At 38.4% G+C, this 16536-nt stretch overlaps 1 protein-coding gene across 2 annotated transcripts in view; it reads left to right on the top strand.

Moving 5' to 3' along the window:
* The window catches only part of tmem135 (transmembrane protein 135), a 421403-nt gene that overhangs the window by 372018 nt on the left and 32849 nt on the right, over positions 1 to 16536 (top strand). For both annotated transcript variants that reach the window (XM_039744170.1, XM_039744172.1), the window contains one exon: positions 12604 to 12645. In XM_039744170.1, the coding sequence (XP_039600104.1) occupies positions 12604 to 12645 (42 nt within the window). The remainder of the gene's footprint in view (positions 1 to 12603; positions 12646 to 16536) is intronic.

The raw sequence follows: 16536 nt of genomic DNA, 5'->3' as shown, positions 1-16536 counted from the left end.
AGATGCCGAATGTCACTTCAACACAACAAGTCCTGCAAATACTAACCTAATTGAAACAAACCATGAAACTCAAACCGATTATGACAGCAGCAATCCAAGCTGTGAGATTTGAGGCAAGATTGCTTTTCACATGGCCAACTGTATGTTGCATGCTCAAGAGAAAGCTCAGCGCACAGCTTGGTCATATTACAACCGGAGGGCTGAACTGACAACGTGGCATACAAAGTGATCCTTAACAAATAATTATTGGTATATTTTCCTTCCCTGAGTTTAAAAAGGTTTACTTTTCTTCTTAATAAAAATTTTAAGGCAGTACTTTTGCTAGTCAATAATATTTTAGAATAAACTTTTAAAGCATTGAGGAAGTAGATTCTCTTCCCGTTTCTTTTTCTTCTCCATTTATCTTTATCCGCCTATTAAACTCATCAATTTAAGTATTTTTACAAGCTTTTAAGATTTAGTCCGTTGGCCATGCTCTCTTTCTTAGGGGTGGGGGTCGACTTGTTTTCAATCCTATTTTTTGTAAAAATTGATCTATTTGTATGGAATGATTACAATAAAATCAATAAAATTAAAAAAATATATATGAAAAGAAATATCAATGTAAAAAAGCTGTTTTCCTCAGAAGTGCACTTTCTAAAGTTTTTTTTTCCATTTTGTGGATTTACTATTATAAGTCTTATTTTTTTCCTATTATCATTGTGCAGTAATTTGAAAGTGTGTGTTGAGTACATGCCTCATGAGCCCTTTCTCTTTGCTTTAAATAATATATTATAAGGAAGATAATAGATAAGTTGAAAATCTGAAAATTTATACGATGGAATATTTTCGTGTATTTTCCAATTTTCTGATCTCAAAGGGAGTTTATCATACAAGTATACTGAATATACAGTATAGTGATTAGACTCATTAAGGAAATATTGCTTAATTCGCTTCATGTGCTTAACAGAAAGCAAATAAGTTGTTGTGCAGTTTGTTTTCAAAACACAAAAGTTCTACGTCAATTAAGTTTGCATCATAGTTTTTAATTATGTTATGCTCAGCATCATAGGATGCTCCATATCCCAAAACAGGGGCAGCACTGTAATCAAACAAAGACACTGAATTTGGTGCATTATTCTAATTAACAATAGAAACTCTTCTATAATAACTTTGTGTTTCTCCAAGGTGTTTGATTTTCTTTATTCCTTATATGTCCCAAGTCATTTAGTGTAATTTTCTTCTTTACACTTTGAAATGAATTGATGTCCATCTCAACTATGCTTCCTTCCTGTGTTTGTTGCATCCAAAATAAATATTCTTGTCCATGAATGCAATAAATACTCTTAAATAATACATCTCAATATTGGTGAAAGATTTAGGTGATGAAAGAATACCCCATAGCCAAAAATATTTAACATTTTCAATCTAATTAAGAGACAAACCTGATGAGATGCCTGGGACAGAATGCATTGTAATAACATGGAGCAAAAATATGTTGTTAGTATATCACCAAACTCTTGACCTATTTCTATCTCATATACAGACTATCGATTGTGTGTCATACTAATGCAATGCAAGTGTATGTTGGGCAGTAATTAGTTACATAAGCTCTTCAAAACACTTGCTTGTAGTGGTGGTATATAGATTTCTTAAGACTATTTCTTTAGCAAGCAATGGAGTCTTTTACATTTCCTAAGGCAGCGTGTGCTATAAATGTACTCCAGGGCTGGAAGCTTTATCCCAATAATCCTCTTTGCTCTCAACATAACCTGCTATAGAGCATTCTGATCAGCTGCTGTGCAGCTGCGATACCACACAGATACAGTATACAGTGGGTTAAAATATTCTCAGTGGTGCACGGAGAGTAGCAGTGCTAAGGCAGCTGTGGTATTTGGAATAGTTTGGCCGTTCCATGCACCATTATAGTGTTACAGAATAATTACATTCAAGTACCTTAAATTTGTAAACAATATGCAATGAATGTTGGTATATATGACACAACCCATGTCATGGATGTGAATCTAAAAAAGAAAGGGAGACCACAGAAACAGTAGCACTGCTTTGACACACTGGGTGCTGTCTGTTTGCAAAACTGAACAAGAAAGTGTGTGTGAATGGTGTGAGGCTGCTGTGAAAATTTGCGTGGCATTATGCAAATATAGTTTTTATAAATCTCAAAGTGAGTGTGGAAGCGGGTGTACGCAACATTTTTGTGCCTATGCACCGTTTATACATGACACCCAAGGTGAGGTGCCACAAAGTTTCCTGTTCTTCACCCAGGAAGTAAGGAATTTGTTGCAGTCTGTACACATGACAATACTACTGCTGTATTTACTTTAAGTCCACATTTCCATTTTGAGTCAATGCAACTTCCAATTTTCATTGGTTCAAAAACTGAACCTTTAATAGATATGGATTGTTGTGTTGGTAATGTGGTATTGTCCCTTATGTTTATATCTGGTCTTGCAGTAGTGGAGTATACAATTAAGCAGTCCATTTTATGAATGTGTGCATTTATGTAGTGAGCAGCATGCAAAGTCAGGATATCTCATGTAAATCATATATAATATTACATTAAAACTGTTTTAATTTCGGGGCATTTTTGCCCTTTGCCTTCAGTTATTTACAATGCTACTTGTAACCAACCTTTTCTCAATCAAGCTATAGCTCTGTGTTGTGTGAAAAGATCTACACAATTAAGAGGAGTGTCAAACCTAAGGGTAGTGATGTGAAAAGCAAAGATTTTATCAAGTGACTGTTCAAGATCAAACCAAAGATTATAGCCACATGTATACTGCACAGCAAGATTCGTACTTGCATGTCTTTCGCAGACTAGTGAGAGTAGCATACTCTGTAGCATGGATAATGAATACAACATTAAATACAGTGATGGATTACTGGCTGTTTATGGAGCAAAGCCCTTTTAAAACAAATCCTTGTTTACAAGATTAGACTTGTATGGATGTTTTAAATTCACAATAAACAATGATACATTAAGGAAGTGACTCTACAGAAATCTAAAGCAGACAGTGGAGTGGCACTACCAGGCTTTCAATTCAGTTAATAAGTTGCATATATTTATACAATAAAATACTAGAAATTGGCAGAAGTCAATGAAATTGCACCTGCATAGTTAGCTGAAGAAGAGAAATCTTGTTACAAATCTCCATCTGTATGCTTTGCCCTTTCCTTTAGCCATTAGAAAGTATCATCTGCTTGAAAGGAATCCACTACATCATTTATTAAATGTATGCAACCTCTGTAGGATGCATTTTAAATTTGAGAAGCTTTTTCACCATTTCCTCTGTACAGCAACAGCAATATTTATTTCTATATCACATCTTCATATAAACAATGCAGCTCAAAGTACTTTGCAAGATGTCAAAGAAATAGTTCCAAGAAAAAAGCCAAAAAATATTAATAAGAATAATAATAAATACATAGTATATAAAAATAATTAATTCACACTTAAATAAGATATCTTAATTATATATCTAAGTATAGTCCATAAATAGAATTGGTTACCTCTCTAAATGTGAGTCCAATGATAAGGTTTACTGTGGCTGTTGCTGCTGCCTCACACCTGCAGAGCTCTGATTTTTAAATCCCAGTACTGTCACTGATAGAGTGTAATTTATACATTCTCCTTATCAGACTTTCTACAATATTCCAGAAATTTGTGTTAACTGTACCAGAATTGCTTCCCAACTTATGCCCATTCCTTTCAGAAGAGGTTTCACACACAAGAAGTCTGGACAGGTTAAGTGGGTAAGAAAAAAAGACAGACAAACCTTCTTCATGACAGATCACATATTTCAGTAGTAGTGTTTTACTCATTTAAACAATCTTTGGAACTTATTTGGCTTTATGTCCCCAGCGCTCTGAAACTCTTGTTAGGCTTGTAAGTGAGGCCTTTTCTTTCTTTTGACACACAGAACCATCTGAAGACACACCTGTTCTCTGTTGTCTTTTAATTGATTTCCTTTACCAATTTGTTTATTCATTATCAGCCCCTCTGGTTTGCTGTGACAATAGTGACGATTACCACTTTACATTGGTCTGTTAGCTTTGAAAACTGTATCCACTATTAGTCAGTTTGATGCCCTCTAATTTGTTTTTGCTATCAATTTTAAAAGCCTTCGTCTCAATCAAGTATAACATTTGGGCAAAACTTTTCATCTCTCATTTTGATTTGTGGTTATTTAAACAATAGTGATGAATAGGTTAATTTTTGGTCTTATTTAATTTATTTAACACAAATGTAATCATGTCGGTGAAAAAGAAGAAGACACAGTCAAGACAAAGTTAGGTTGGGGGTGTTTACCAAAAGGGCATGGAAATGAATTGTTTTACCTTTAGTATTTGAAGATGGAAGGATGGTTGCTTTGGCCTGAAATGGGGCAAAACCTAAATTTATATGTTCTTGAGCAATATTTTGTGTTTTGTAACTGTTACAAATGAAGTTACCTTCTTGATCGTTTATCCATTTGCTAAAATGCTTTGGATAAGTTTATCTCATCATCATTTAATATTAGGCCTGATGACTACTTATAAGAAAGGGACCTATTCATGCCTGCTTCCTTGCTGTCCATGATATGAAATATTGTCCATCCATCTATTCATCAATCAGGTTCGAGGCAGAGGGGCAAAGCCTATCCCAGTAGCATCAGGCACAGGAATACATGCCCACACTCAATTGTTTTACTTGTTTAGAGCTTATTTTCCTCTATTTGAGACTTGCATTACATACATAATTCATGTTCAGTTCTCATAGGTTTATCATACCAAGACACCTCTGATGTTAATTTGGTAGTGTTCAGAAATAAAGTGATAATGTGTTGTCTAAGCAGTTAACTTACAAAATGTTGTTTGTTGTTGACAACCTACTTTTGATGGAAGTGACTTGTTCATATTAGATTTGAATACAGGGCAAAACACCAGGAAAACAATAAAAAGTAAAATCATAGGAAAAGTGTCTTTTTCTGGAACTATTAAATAGTGAAATGCTATTTTGCCAAAGTGAATAAAATAATAAATTGGTAGAATGCAGTTTTTATTGTAATTTATTAGATGCAGAAATAATTTGTGGTGAAAAATGAAATAGAAATTCCATAGTCAATAGTGAACATTCCAAGATATAGTCCTTCCTCTGACTTTTATCTTGAGAAATAACTTTCAAGGCCTAGCGTGGCAAAGTTTCCCTCTGGCAGTAACAAATACATCTTATCTGGTGAATTATTTCTCGACTGAATCATTGGAATACTGCTAAATTGACTCTGTTTATATTCAAATAAAAGCAGCCATGTGGTACATGTCAGAAAAGATTAGGAGATATTAATCTTTGCTGTGTTTATTTGGATAAGAGAAAGATGAAGAATCGAATTCCTGAAACGCAAATAATGGTGTGAGTTAGTGCTGTTTAATGTAAACAGACCAGACAGGGCGGCTGATGGTAATTCATAAAGATTAATTTGGGCAGCATTACTTTTTACTTTGTTGTCACACTGTGTTTGCTTCATCAGGGACAAGAATTTATTAAAAGTTAAGTAGTGTTTTACAATGAAGAGACTGAGCTCTCTTTTGCAATAAACAAAGTAATCTGATACAGTGAAACCTTATTAGGGAACAAATATTCAATTTCCTTACAGATGGAAATCCTCGGTAGCAAAAAGACTGCTGCAGGAAAGAGAGGGAAAAGAAGATCTACTTGAATTTAATATTGTGCTTGTTATCTAATTGGTTAACTTTTTTAAATGAAATAACATTACATAACCATTAAGAAAACAGTGTGAAATGTAAGGCTTTTTAACCAGACTTACTTCATTAAGTACTTTAGTCTTGTGATTTATGATTTAATAAAATAATTATGATATAATAAAATGTAAATAATTTACAAGTTGTGGAATACCGGAACACATACAGCCACCTTAACCCAACACAGACATGCAGAGACACGAATTGCCACAGCTGGGGAAGCGTTTCTTCTTCGCGTCCCCAAAGTACAGCACAGTCCATACAGCACCACAACACAGTTCTTTGTTCAGCTGCAAATTCATAGTCCTTCCTCCCCCACTCCTCCCTCGCAAGCTTTGCCCTTCTTCATTCCGACTCTGGCTACCCAAATGGAGTGAGGCGGCTCCTTTTATGATGGCCCTCGATGTGTTCCAGGTGGCTCATTAATTGAACATGGAATCACTCCTAGGTGTAGTGAGAGCCCAACGTAGGGCTCTGTAGCTCCCCCTGCAACCCTAATGGAACCCAACAAGGCTGTGCCAAACTCCAACTCCCAGCATACCCTGCGGGAATCTATGTTACCACAGCCGCCCAGGAGAGCTGCTCTCTAGGTTCCCGGGGAAGGTATTACCCTGCCGATGGTCTCTCCCTCAGTCTTTCCATGCAGTTGGCATCACAGTCAGGTAATTGCCATGGCCACCTGTTACAAAGTATAAGTTGACCAATACTAAGGGCATTTTGTGACTTAGCTCAAATTGTGTAACATTCATAAGGTATTATATTCCAAGATGGGTATTATTTTCTGAAGAGTAGTTAAAAAAAAAATGCTGTTTTAGCATGAAGAAGTTTGTGCAAGTATGCTTTTTGCATCTTTACAGCCATTAACATTCTGTCTGTGCTGTTGTTAAAACAACTGGATCATAGTTTGTTTGTCAAATTACTATTTCATGAACAACATAGAATAGTCTAGCATTCTTCTTCTTTCAGCTGCTCCCATTAGAGGTCGCCACAGCGGATCATCTTCTTCCATATCTTTCTGTCCTCTGTATCTTGTTCTGTTACACCCATCACCTGCATGTCCTCTCTCACCACATCCATAAACCTTCTCTTAGGCCTTCCTCTTTTCCTCTTGCCTGGCAGCTCTATCTTTAAAATCCTTTTCCCAATATACCCAGTATCTCTCCTATGTCCAAACCAACGCAATCTCGCCTCTCTGACTTTGTCTTCCAACTGTCCAACTTGAGCTGACCCTCTAATGTACTCGTTCCTAATCCTGTCCATCCTCATCATACCCAATGCAAATCTTAGCATCTTTACCTCTGCCACCTCCAGCTCTGTCTCCTGCTTTCTGGTCAGTACCACCGTCTCCAGCCCACATAACATAGCTGGTCTCACTACTATCCTGTAGACCTTACTTTTCACTCTTGTTGAAATCCATCTGTCACAAATCACTCCTGACACTCTTCTCCACACATTCCACCCTGACTGCACTCTCTTTTTCACCTCTCTTCCACAATCCCTGTATTTAATACTTGTATCCCAAGTATTTAAACTCAACCACCTTCGCCAACTCTACTCCTTGCATCCTCACCATTCCTCTGACCTCCCTCTCATTTACACACATGTATTCTTTCTTGTTCCTACTGACCTTCATTCCTCTCCTCTCTAGATCATATCTTCACCTCTCCAGGGTCTCCTCAACCTGCTCCCTACTATCGCTACATATCACAATGTCATCAACAAACATCATAGTCCACGGGGACCCCTGTTTAATCTCATCTGTCAACCTGTCCATCGCCATTTCAAATAAGAGCCGATCCCTGATGTAATCCCACCTCCACCATGAATGCATCTGTCACTCCTACAACTAACCTCACCACGGTCACACGTCCCTCATATCCTGCATCCTTGTATCCTGTACAACTCTTACATACCTCTCTGCCACTCCCGACTTCCTCATACAATACTACAACTCTTCTCGAGGCACCCTGTCATATGCTTTCTCCAGGTCCACAAAGACACAATGCAACTCCTTCTGGCCTTCTCTATACTTCCCCATCAACACCTTCAGAGCAAACATCGCATTCATGGTGCTCTTTCTTGGCATGAAAGCATAATGCTGCTCACTAATCATCACTTCTTAACCTATGCTGTGGCTTATCAATTTTATCCCCCTGTAGTTACTACAGTCCTGCACATCCTCCTTATTCTTAAATATTGGCACCAGTACACTTCTTCTCCACTCCTCAGGCATCCTCTCACTTTCCAAGATTCCATTAAACAATCTGGTTAAAAACTCCACTGCCATCTCTCTCAAACACCTGCATGCTTCCACAGGTATGTCATCTGGACCAACGGCTTTTCCATTCTTCGTCCTCTTCATAGCTGTCCTTACTTCCTAATTGCTAATCCAGTGCACTTCCTGATTCACTATCTCCACATCTTCCAACCTCTTCTCTCTCTCGTTCTCTTCATTCATCAGCTTCTCAAAGTACTCTTTCCATCTGCTCAACACACCCTCCTTGCTTGTGAGTACGTTTCCATCTTTGTCCTTTATTACCCTAGCCTGCTGCACATATTTCCCAGCTCAGTCCCTCTGTCTAGCCAATTGGTACAGGTCCTTTTCTCCCTCTTTAGTGTCCAACCTCTCATACAACTCATCATACGCCTTTTCTTTAGCCTTCGCCACCTCTCTCTTCACCTTGTGCCTTATCTCTTTGTATTCTTGTCTACTATCTGCATCTCTCTGACTATCCCACTTCTTCTTTGCCATCCTCTTCCTCTGTATACTCTCCTGTACTTCCTCATTCCACCACCAGGTTTCTTTTTCCTCTTTCCTCTGTCCAGATGTCATGCCAAGCACCCTTCTTGCTGTCACCCTTACTACATTTGCTGTAGTTTCCCAACTGTCTGGTAACTCTTCACTACCACCCAGTGCCTGTCTCACCTTCTCCCTAAACTCAACCATGCAGTCTTCCATTGTCATGCTCTATCATTTGATCCTTGGCTCCTTCTCACTCTCTTCCTCCTTTTAATCTCCAATGTCACCCTACAGACCACCATCCTACACTGCTTTAACTTCTTCTCTTTCTTTTTCTTCCTCGGCCAACAGTAGCCCAATTTCTGCCAGCACCCTGTTGGCTAATAGTAATGGTGGCAGTCATTGTTAACCCAGGGCTCGACCGGTATGGAAATTTGTATTAATGTCCGCATATTGATTTGGCAAAATTTTACACTGGATGCCCATCCTGACATAACCCTCCCCATTTATCCGCACTTGGGGCCGGCATGCAGAGACACACTGGTTTGTGCATCCCCTGTGGCTGGGTTAGAATAAAGTCTAGCATATTAAAATCAATAATTTGACTGAACAGTCACCCAATTCAATAAAAATGCCATTGGCAAAAACCAAGAAAATGGTTACATATTGTAATATTCATTTACTTGTTTTCCAAACCTGCATTTTCAACTACAGAATTACAGGCAGCCAAAATCCTATTCTAGAAACATTGGGTGCAATCCTGGTCTTTGTGCCATGCCATTAAACATAGGGCCATCTTAACCTCATCATAGTGCCCTGGGCAAAGTAGTGCGCTAGGACTCTTGTTTTGATAGCAAAACAGAAGTGTACATAGGCATCAGGAACATCATGGCTCCTATGCTGCTGCTGGGGCCCATGGCAGTACCCATTGTGTCCATAAGTTAAACGGCCATCGTTAAACTCCCGGGCATGCACACACAATGAGACACACTCATTCGAGCAAGGCCAATTACTGTGCTTAAAGAAAGGAATTCCAATAATGGAGTGTAGAAATGAATCTAGGGGCAAAACAAACACTTGTTAATAAAATTACATTAAAGGAAACTGCCATAACAATCTGAAGTGATAACAAAACTTGTTGGATGGTGGTTGTATATTTTGTATTGGTAAATATAAAAATAAGGTTTCAAAAGAAGTAATCAAGACAGACTGTACGCACTGGGCTAATTTTCAATCACCCATAAACATTATTCTGACAATTGAAAGCAAAGGAAAAAAGAGATGAAGTTTTGCTGAGCTGGCTATGTTTTTTATGTTAAATGGTTGATAGTTACAAGCATGCAGCAAACATTAATGTGACTGACTTGTAAATTTCATGTAGATTTTTTGCTATGTTACTGAGTCAAAAGAAGATAGGTAATTAATCATAATTGAATGGCCTTACAGATGACAAAAAGAAGAAAAAATAATGTTCTTTTTACACTAGGATGTAATTATGATTTTGTGAGATGCCTTGTAGGAGGAGCAGGATGAAGCTTGTTTAGCCTAATACTATGGAACTCATATTATCTCCGGTAAAGCTGTTAACAGGTTTTTTTCTGAATTGAACTGAAGGAATAACTTATTTAAATAAAGTAGATGAGAAGGGTAATATGATTTTTTTTGTTTGTTTTTCTTTTTCTTTCTGCTGAGTCAATAACTTATTAGGATTTGTCTTTAACAAAATAAAGTATCAGACACCTAATATATACTGTATTTGTGCTGCCTTAAATTACAGTATTGTGTAGGCTAATAATGTTGAGCTATAATATACTGACAATTAAAGACTATAGTTACTGACATTGATAATTAGTATACCAAGTCTACAAAACATATGTGAAGAATATTTTATCAAGATCGACTATAAGAAATGGTTCATCCTGGCAATAGTGATAAAAGGTCCACAGTGTCATTTACTATTACTTCAATTTATTTGATCAGGACCCATCTATAACATTCACAGCAGAAATTGGTGTTCCATCAATATTAAATCTTTTTAGAAAAAATCAAGGTGCTAAGGGAGAAGAAGGTTTATGAGTTAAAAACAAGTCTGTGCCAGACCATTTTCAGTGTGTAAAATACACTGGTAATAGAAACAAGCTGGTTGAATGTGCAAGTGGAGTGGAGTTGCAGGTTTATGTTAGTGACAGACAGCTTGCTGATTTCCAATTTACTTTATTGTTTTCTTACATCTCAGCTGGCTCATAATAGTCCATTATTGCTGAGTCAGGTTAACCTGTAAATTTTCTTCCAAACCCCCTTGACCTTTCATGCAGTGCTGCCTCATGATTGCCTTAATTTTCTTTACTCCATTGCAAAGGAAGTGTATAACTTATTTTACCTAAAAGACTGTAAGAGGTACTATGCCAAGTATTAATCATGCACTCACACCTTTTCTGGACATGTGTTGCAAGCTTCAATCTTCTGACTTCCACCTCATCATCTGTGTTGCTTTTGCATTCTTATTCTGTTTGTCAAGCACTTTCTGCATAGGTTGCTACTATATGTGAACCAGAAAATTAGTAATTAATTAAATTTAACTTTCTTTTCTTTTTCCACTCCAGTCTTGAATATTTTTTTGCTACTTATTGAGTTAAGCTGGAAAAAGATAAATATTTAGAATGCCCAGAATTGGTTTCTGCTTTGCACCCAATGTTGCAGATACGCTGAACTTAATTACTCAGGGTCAGGAACTGCATGTATAAGCTGATAAACATTTTGGGTGAAAGCTGTGTTTATTTATATCAAATGTATATGTGAAAACAACTGAACAGCCCATCAAGGGGATGCAGCAGTTTAAGTAGACTGAGTTTTGATCCAAACCCAGTCACTCTCTGTGTTGGCTTTTCATGATCTCCCAATCAATATTTTTTTGTTGAGAGAATACAATTTTGCTCCAAATTTTCAAGTTTGGGTAACTCTGTCTTGGCAAAGTGTGAGAAAGATTGAATGTGACTGACAATGAACTGATGACTTATTCTGGTTTGGGTCCTGTCTTGATTATAATGCTCCTGTTATCGGCTTCAGCCCTGAAATAGCAGAACATGAGTGAATCATCTTGTCCATCCGGAAGAAATACATTAACTGACTAGGACCCCTGAAACTGTTAAACATTTTTTAAAAGCTTTACTGTTTTAAGGATTATGTTTAGCAATCTCTGTTAATTTATTTTGCAGTAGAGCAAATGTTTTTAATTATTGCTAAAGTGAATATTTTGCAGAAATAATATCATTCATCTGATACAGTAGTTTTATTGCTTTTTATTTGCTTTTGGGTAATTATCTTCTTTTATAATTCCACAAAAATGTAATATTTGCAATGTTTATTATACAAAAATGTGAAATGAGAATAGTGATTATCTTTAATCGGCATAAAGAAATGGTATTACTACCAATATGTGTTGTTATCTTACTCAGTGTTTTGTAACAAAAATTACATGAACTAATTTGTTTTGATATTTTGTTTTTCAAAATATCACTTATATTATGACATTGCAGTGAAATCTTAATCCTTCTAAAATAGATAAATTTCTTTGCTTTAAGAGCCACGATAGTTTGTAGTGACATCTGCTGCTCAATAGAAGAATTGCCACATTCAGTATGTAATACGTACCAAAAGTGGTGGTGGTGGAAGTAAAAACTATTCATTATTCAACAAGCTATATGCTCATCAACAAAGAATTATACTGTTTTCTTTGGTTTCAATGTATGCGTATACTATTGTTTTTAATAGACATATCTGCAGGAAAAAATTGGACTTAGTTATTTATTTTTATGTTAGCAAATTATAATTTTGAGTTTCTAAAGCTATGAGGCTGATGTCATGTTAAATAAAGTTAAAAAATAGTTAGGACAGATTAATGATAAACTAATAGAGTTAAGATGGCATTTTATGAGTTTCATTTTACAAGAATCACAATGTGTTCTTAAATATATTCAACCTTATTTTATAATTTGTTATTTCCAATGGTAGATGCAATACTTAAGCATGAAACCAACAGACAATAGTATTTTTTTTTTCTTATTAGTACAATGAATGTGTGCATAAACTTTATGTTTGATGTTGTGTAATTTTTTTTACAATTTTAGGTGCAAGGATGGCCTCAAGGGATTTGCATTCTCAGCACTGAAGTAAGTTTGCATGAAGAGATAATAAACACTTATTTTAGAACTTTAATACTGCTGGTAATATTAAAGTTCTATTAAAGATTCTGATCATCTGTCTATTACATCTTTATATATGACTACCTGAAGCATATTATTATTATTATTATTATTATTATTATTAAATAAAAAAAATCATTATGACTTTGCTGTATTTTAGAGCAGACACAGTCAAAAGTATCGGTACTGTTCTGTACATAACTTTCATGATTCATTTTTAAATAGTTTTAAGTAAATTGAAACTAAGAAAAGAAATTGACAGCCTGTATTCTTTTTACATATATACTAATAAAAGGCAAAGCCCTCACTGACTGACTGACTGACTACCCGTGTAGGTAGAAGGCTGAAATTTGGCAGGCTCATTCCTTACAGCTTACTTACAAAAGTTAGGCAGGTTTCATTTCGAAATTCTACGCTTAACAGTCATAACTGGAACCTTCTTTCGTACATATATACGGCCATAGCCTGCAGCTCGGTCGCCGTGTGAGGCAGAGTTGCGTCCTGCATAAGGCCGTCCATCGGCAGCAATCCAATAGACACGCTGCCGCTAAATATTCGCGGGTGAAGGACTCTGCTTACGCAAACGAAGATCAGATAGTCATGGATGGACTAGTGTTTGGCACAAACTCAGCCAAAGTGCGAGAGAAACTTTTAAGTGCTGGGCCTTAGCTAACATTAAATGAAGCCGTGGACATCGCAAGATCACACGGGATACCACAAGCACAGCTGAGAACCTTTGATGCATGTACTCCGAGCGGCTCACGTGAACTGACTGTGAGCGTAGTACGCAGAGAACAAGGAAGAGCTCCAAAGAGCGCTGAACAAAAAACGCATTACACAATTGAGAAGACAGCAAAAGAATATGAAGCGAGTGATACATACAAGCATAATCGTAAGTGCAGCTACTGTGGAAACAAAGCACGGTGTAAACTGAAGTTTAAATTACCGTAGATACTCATGTATAAGTCGAAAAATGTATGCCTTAAAATTCATTCACAAACACAAAGTCAGCTTATCCACAGGGCAATACTAATTTCATTAAATAATTCTTTAAACTGTGAAATACCGCACTTGAATGTGAGCATTAGCTTTTGCAGGTGTTTGGATAACAAACATGCCATTAGCTGCCAGTCGATGGCGGTAACCAGAAACATACAGTATTTCGGACCATAAGGTGCACCGAATTTTAAAGCGCAATATCAATGAATGGGTCTACTTTCATACATAAGGCGCATCGGATTATAAAGCGCATTCAGCGAAACAAAACAGATAAGTCAAACTTTATTCAACTCATTCACAATAACTCTCAACATTGCTCAGTTGTAACATAAAATACAAAACAATACACTCACTTTTTCAGTTCAATCCTCTTCCACAAATCTATCAAATTCTTCATCCTCAGTGTCTGAGGTAAACAGTTCGGCGATTTCAGCATCAAGCATGCCCGGATCTCTCTCGTCATTATCCGAGTCAGTCTCATTGCTGTTACTTACCGTAGCTGTTTAGTGATGAAAGCTCAAAGATACTTGAGACTGATACCTTAGCCCAGGCATCCACGATCCATTGGCAGATAGTGGCGTAACTCGCCTGCCGTTGCCTTCCTGTCTTGGTGAATATGTGTTCGCCTTCCATTATCCAATGCTCTCACGCATCTCGCAATTTAACTTTAAAGGAAATGTTGACACCGATATCTAACAGTTAGAGTTCTTTGGTTAATCCACCCGGAATGATGGCAAGCTCCGAATTAGTTTGCTTCACTTGGATTTTGACAGTATCGGTGAGATGGGCACGCATGGAGTCGCAGATCAAAAGAGACAGAGATCTGTGGAAAAAGCCATCCGGTCTCCTGATGTAAACTTCCTGACTACGGTAGCTGTAATGCTCCAACAATCCATCAAGCAGTGCAGCTTCGTAGCTTACCAAAGTCATTCTAAAACATTTTGACAGATTTTTGAGCACCGTGTACCACATAAAATCGGTTCAAGGTCAGTAAGCACAACCAGAATTAATACATAAGGTGCACCAGATTACAAGGCGAACTGTCGATTTTTGATAAAATTAAAGGATTTTAAGTGCGCCTTATTGTCTGAAAAATAATCCACAACATCCTACCATAGTCCAAAGACATGCAGGTTAGGTGGATTGGCGATTCTAAATTGGCCCTAGTGTGTGCTTGGTGTGTGGATGTGTTTGTGTGTGTCCTGCGATGGTTTGGTGCCCTGCCCGGGATTGGTTCCTGCCTTGTGCCCTGTGTTGGCTGGGATTGGCTCCAGCAGACCCCCGTGACCCTGTGTTCGGATTCAGTGGGTTGGAAAATGGATGGATGGATTTAATACAGTCTACTCAACATTCATTTGGCGCAACGTTTTGCAGCTCTTTATTAAATTTGCATTGAATTGTTTCTGGAAGAAGCTTGATGACCCCACATGCTCTGCATTATTAGCCTACGTATATTTAATTGCAGTTTATTAGTAAAATAGATCAATATATTAAGTTAAACTTCTTACCGGTACGATCATGAATTCTGAAAAGAAGACAAGAGCATTGTATCCCGCATCGTTCAAACTGAAAGTTATTCAGCGTGCTGAGGAAACCAATAATTGTGTGGCTGGTAGAGAGTTTTGCGTTAGCGAAAAACTTGTAAGAGATTGGAGAAAAACTAAGTCTTCTCTACAAGCAATGTCAAAGTCTAAGAAAGCATTGCGTTTTAGACTTTCGCCTTTCTTATTAAGTCAACGGGCCATGGAAAAAACCCATTTCACCGTTGTCCTCTCTTGCTTGGCAGATGGTACAAAGCTACACCCAACGATAATATTCAAGAGGAAGTCATTCCCATCCATCCATCCTCTTCCGTTTATCCGAGGTCGGTTCGTGGGGGCAGCAGCTTAAGCAGAGAGGCCCAGACTTCCCTCTCCCAGGCCACTTCTTCCAGCTCTTCTGGGAGAATCCCAAGGCGTTCCCAGGCCAGCCGGAGACATAGTCCCTCCAGCGTGTCCTGGGTCTTCCCCGGGGCCTCATCCTGGTTGGACGTGCCCGGAACACCTCACCAGGGAGGCGTCCAGGAGGCATCCTGATCAGATGCCCGAGCCACCTCATCTGACTCTTCTTGATGCGGAGGAGCAGCGGTTCTACTCTGAGCCCCTCCCGGATGACTGAGCTTCTCACCTTATCTTTAAGGGAAAGCCCAGACACCCTGCGGAGGAAACTCATTTCAGCTGCTTGTATTCGCGATCTCGTTCATAGCTCATGACCATAGGTGAGGGTAGGAGCGTAGATCGACTGGTAAATTGAGAGCTTTGCCTTATGGCTCAGCTCCTTTTTCACCACGACAGACCGATGCAGAGCCCATCACTGCGGATGCCGCACCGATCCGCCTGTCGATCTCACGCTCCATTCTTCCCTCACTCGTGAACAAGACCCCGAGATACTTGAACTCCTCCACTTGGGGCAGGATCTCTCCCCCAACCCTGAGAGGGCACTCTACCCTTTTCCGGCTGAGGACCATGCTCTGGATTTGGAGGTGCTGATTCTCATCCCAGCCGCTTCACACTCAGCTGCGAACCGATCCAGAGAGCTGAAGATCACGGCCTGATGAAGCAAACAGGACAACATCATCTGCAAAAGCAGTGACCCAATCCTGAGTCCACCAAACCGGACCCCTTCAACACCCTGGCTGCGCCTAGAAATTCTGTCCATAAAAGTTATGAACAGAATGGTGACAAAGGGCAGCCCTGGCGGAGTCCAACTCTCACTGGAAGCGGGCTCGACTTACTGCGGCAATGCGGACCAAGCTCTGACACGGTTGTACAGGGACCGAACAGCTCTTATCAGGGGTCCGGTACCCCATACTCCCGAGCA

This window comes from Polypterus senegalus, chromosome 2, assembly GCF_016835505.1.
Source record: "Polypterus senegalus isolate Bchr_013 chromosome 2, ASM1683550v1, whole genome shotgun sequence".
Classification (NCBI taxonomy): Eukaryota; Metazoa; Chordata; class Cladistia; order Polypteriformes; family Polypteridae; genus Polypterus; species Polypterus senegalus.
The sequence above is the reverse complement of the archived record's forward strand: the minus strand, read 5'-3'. Positions and strand labels throughout refer to the sequence as shown.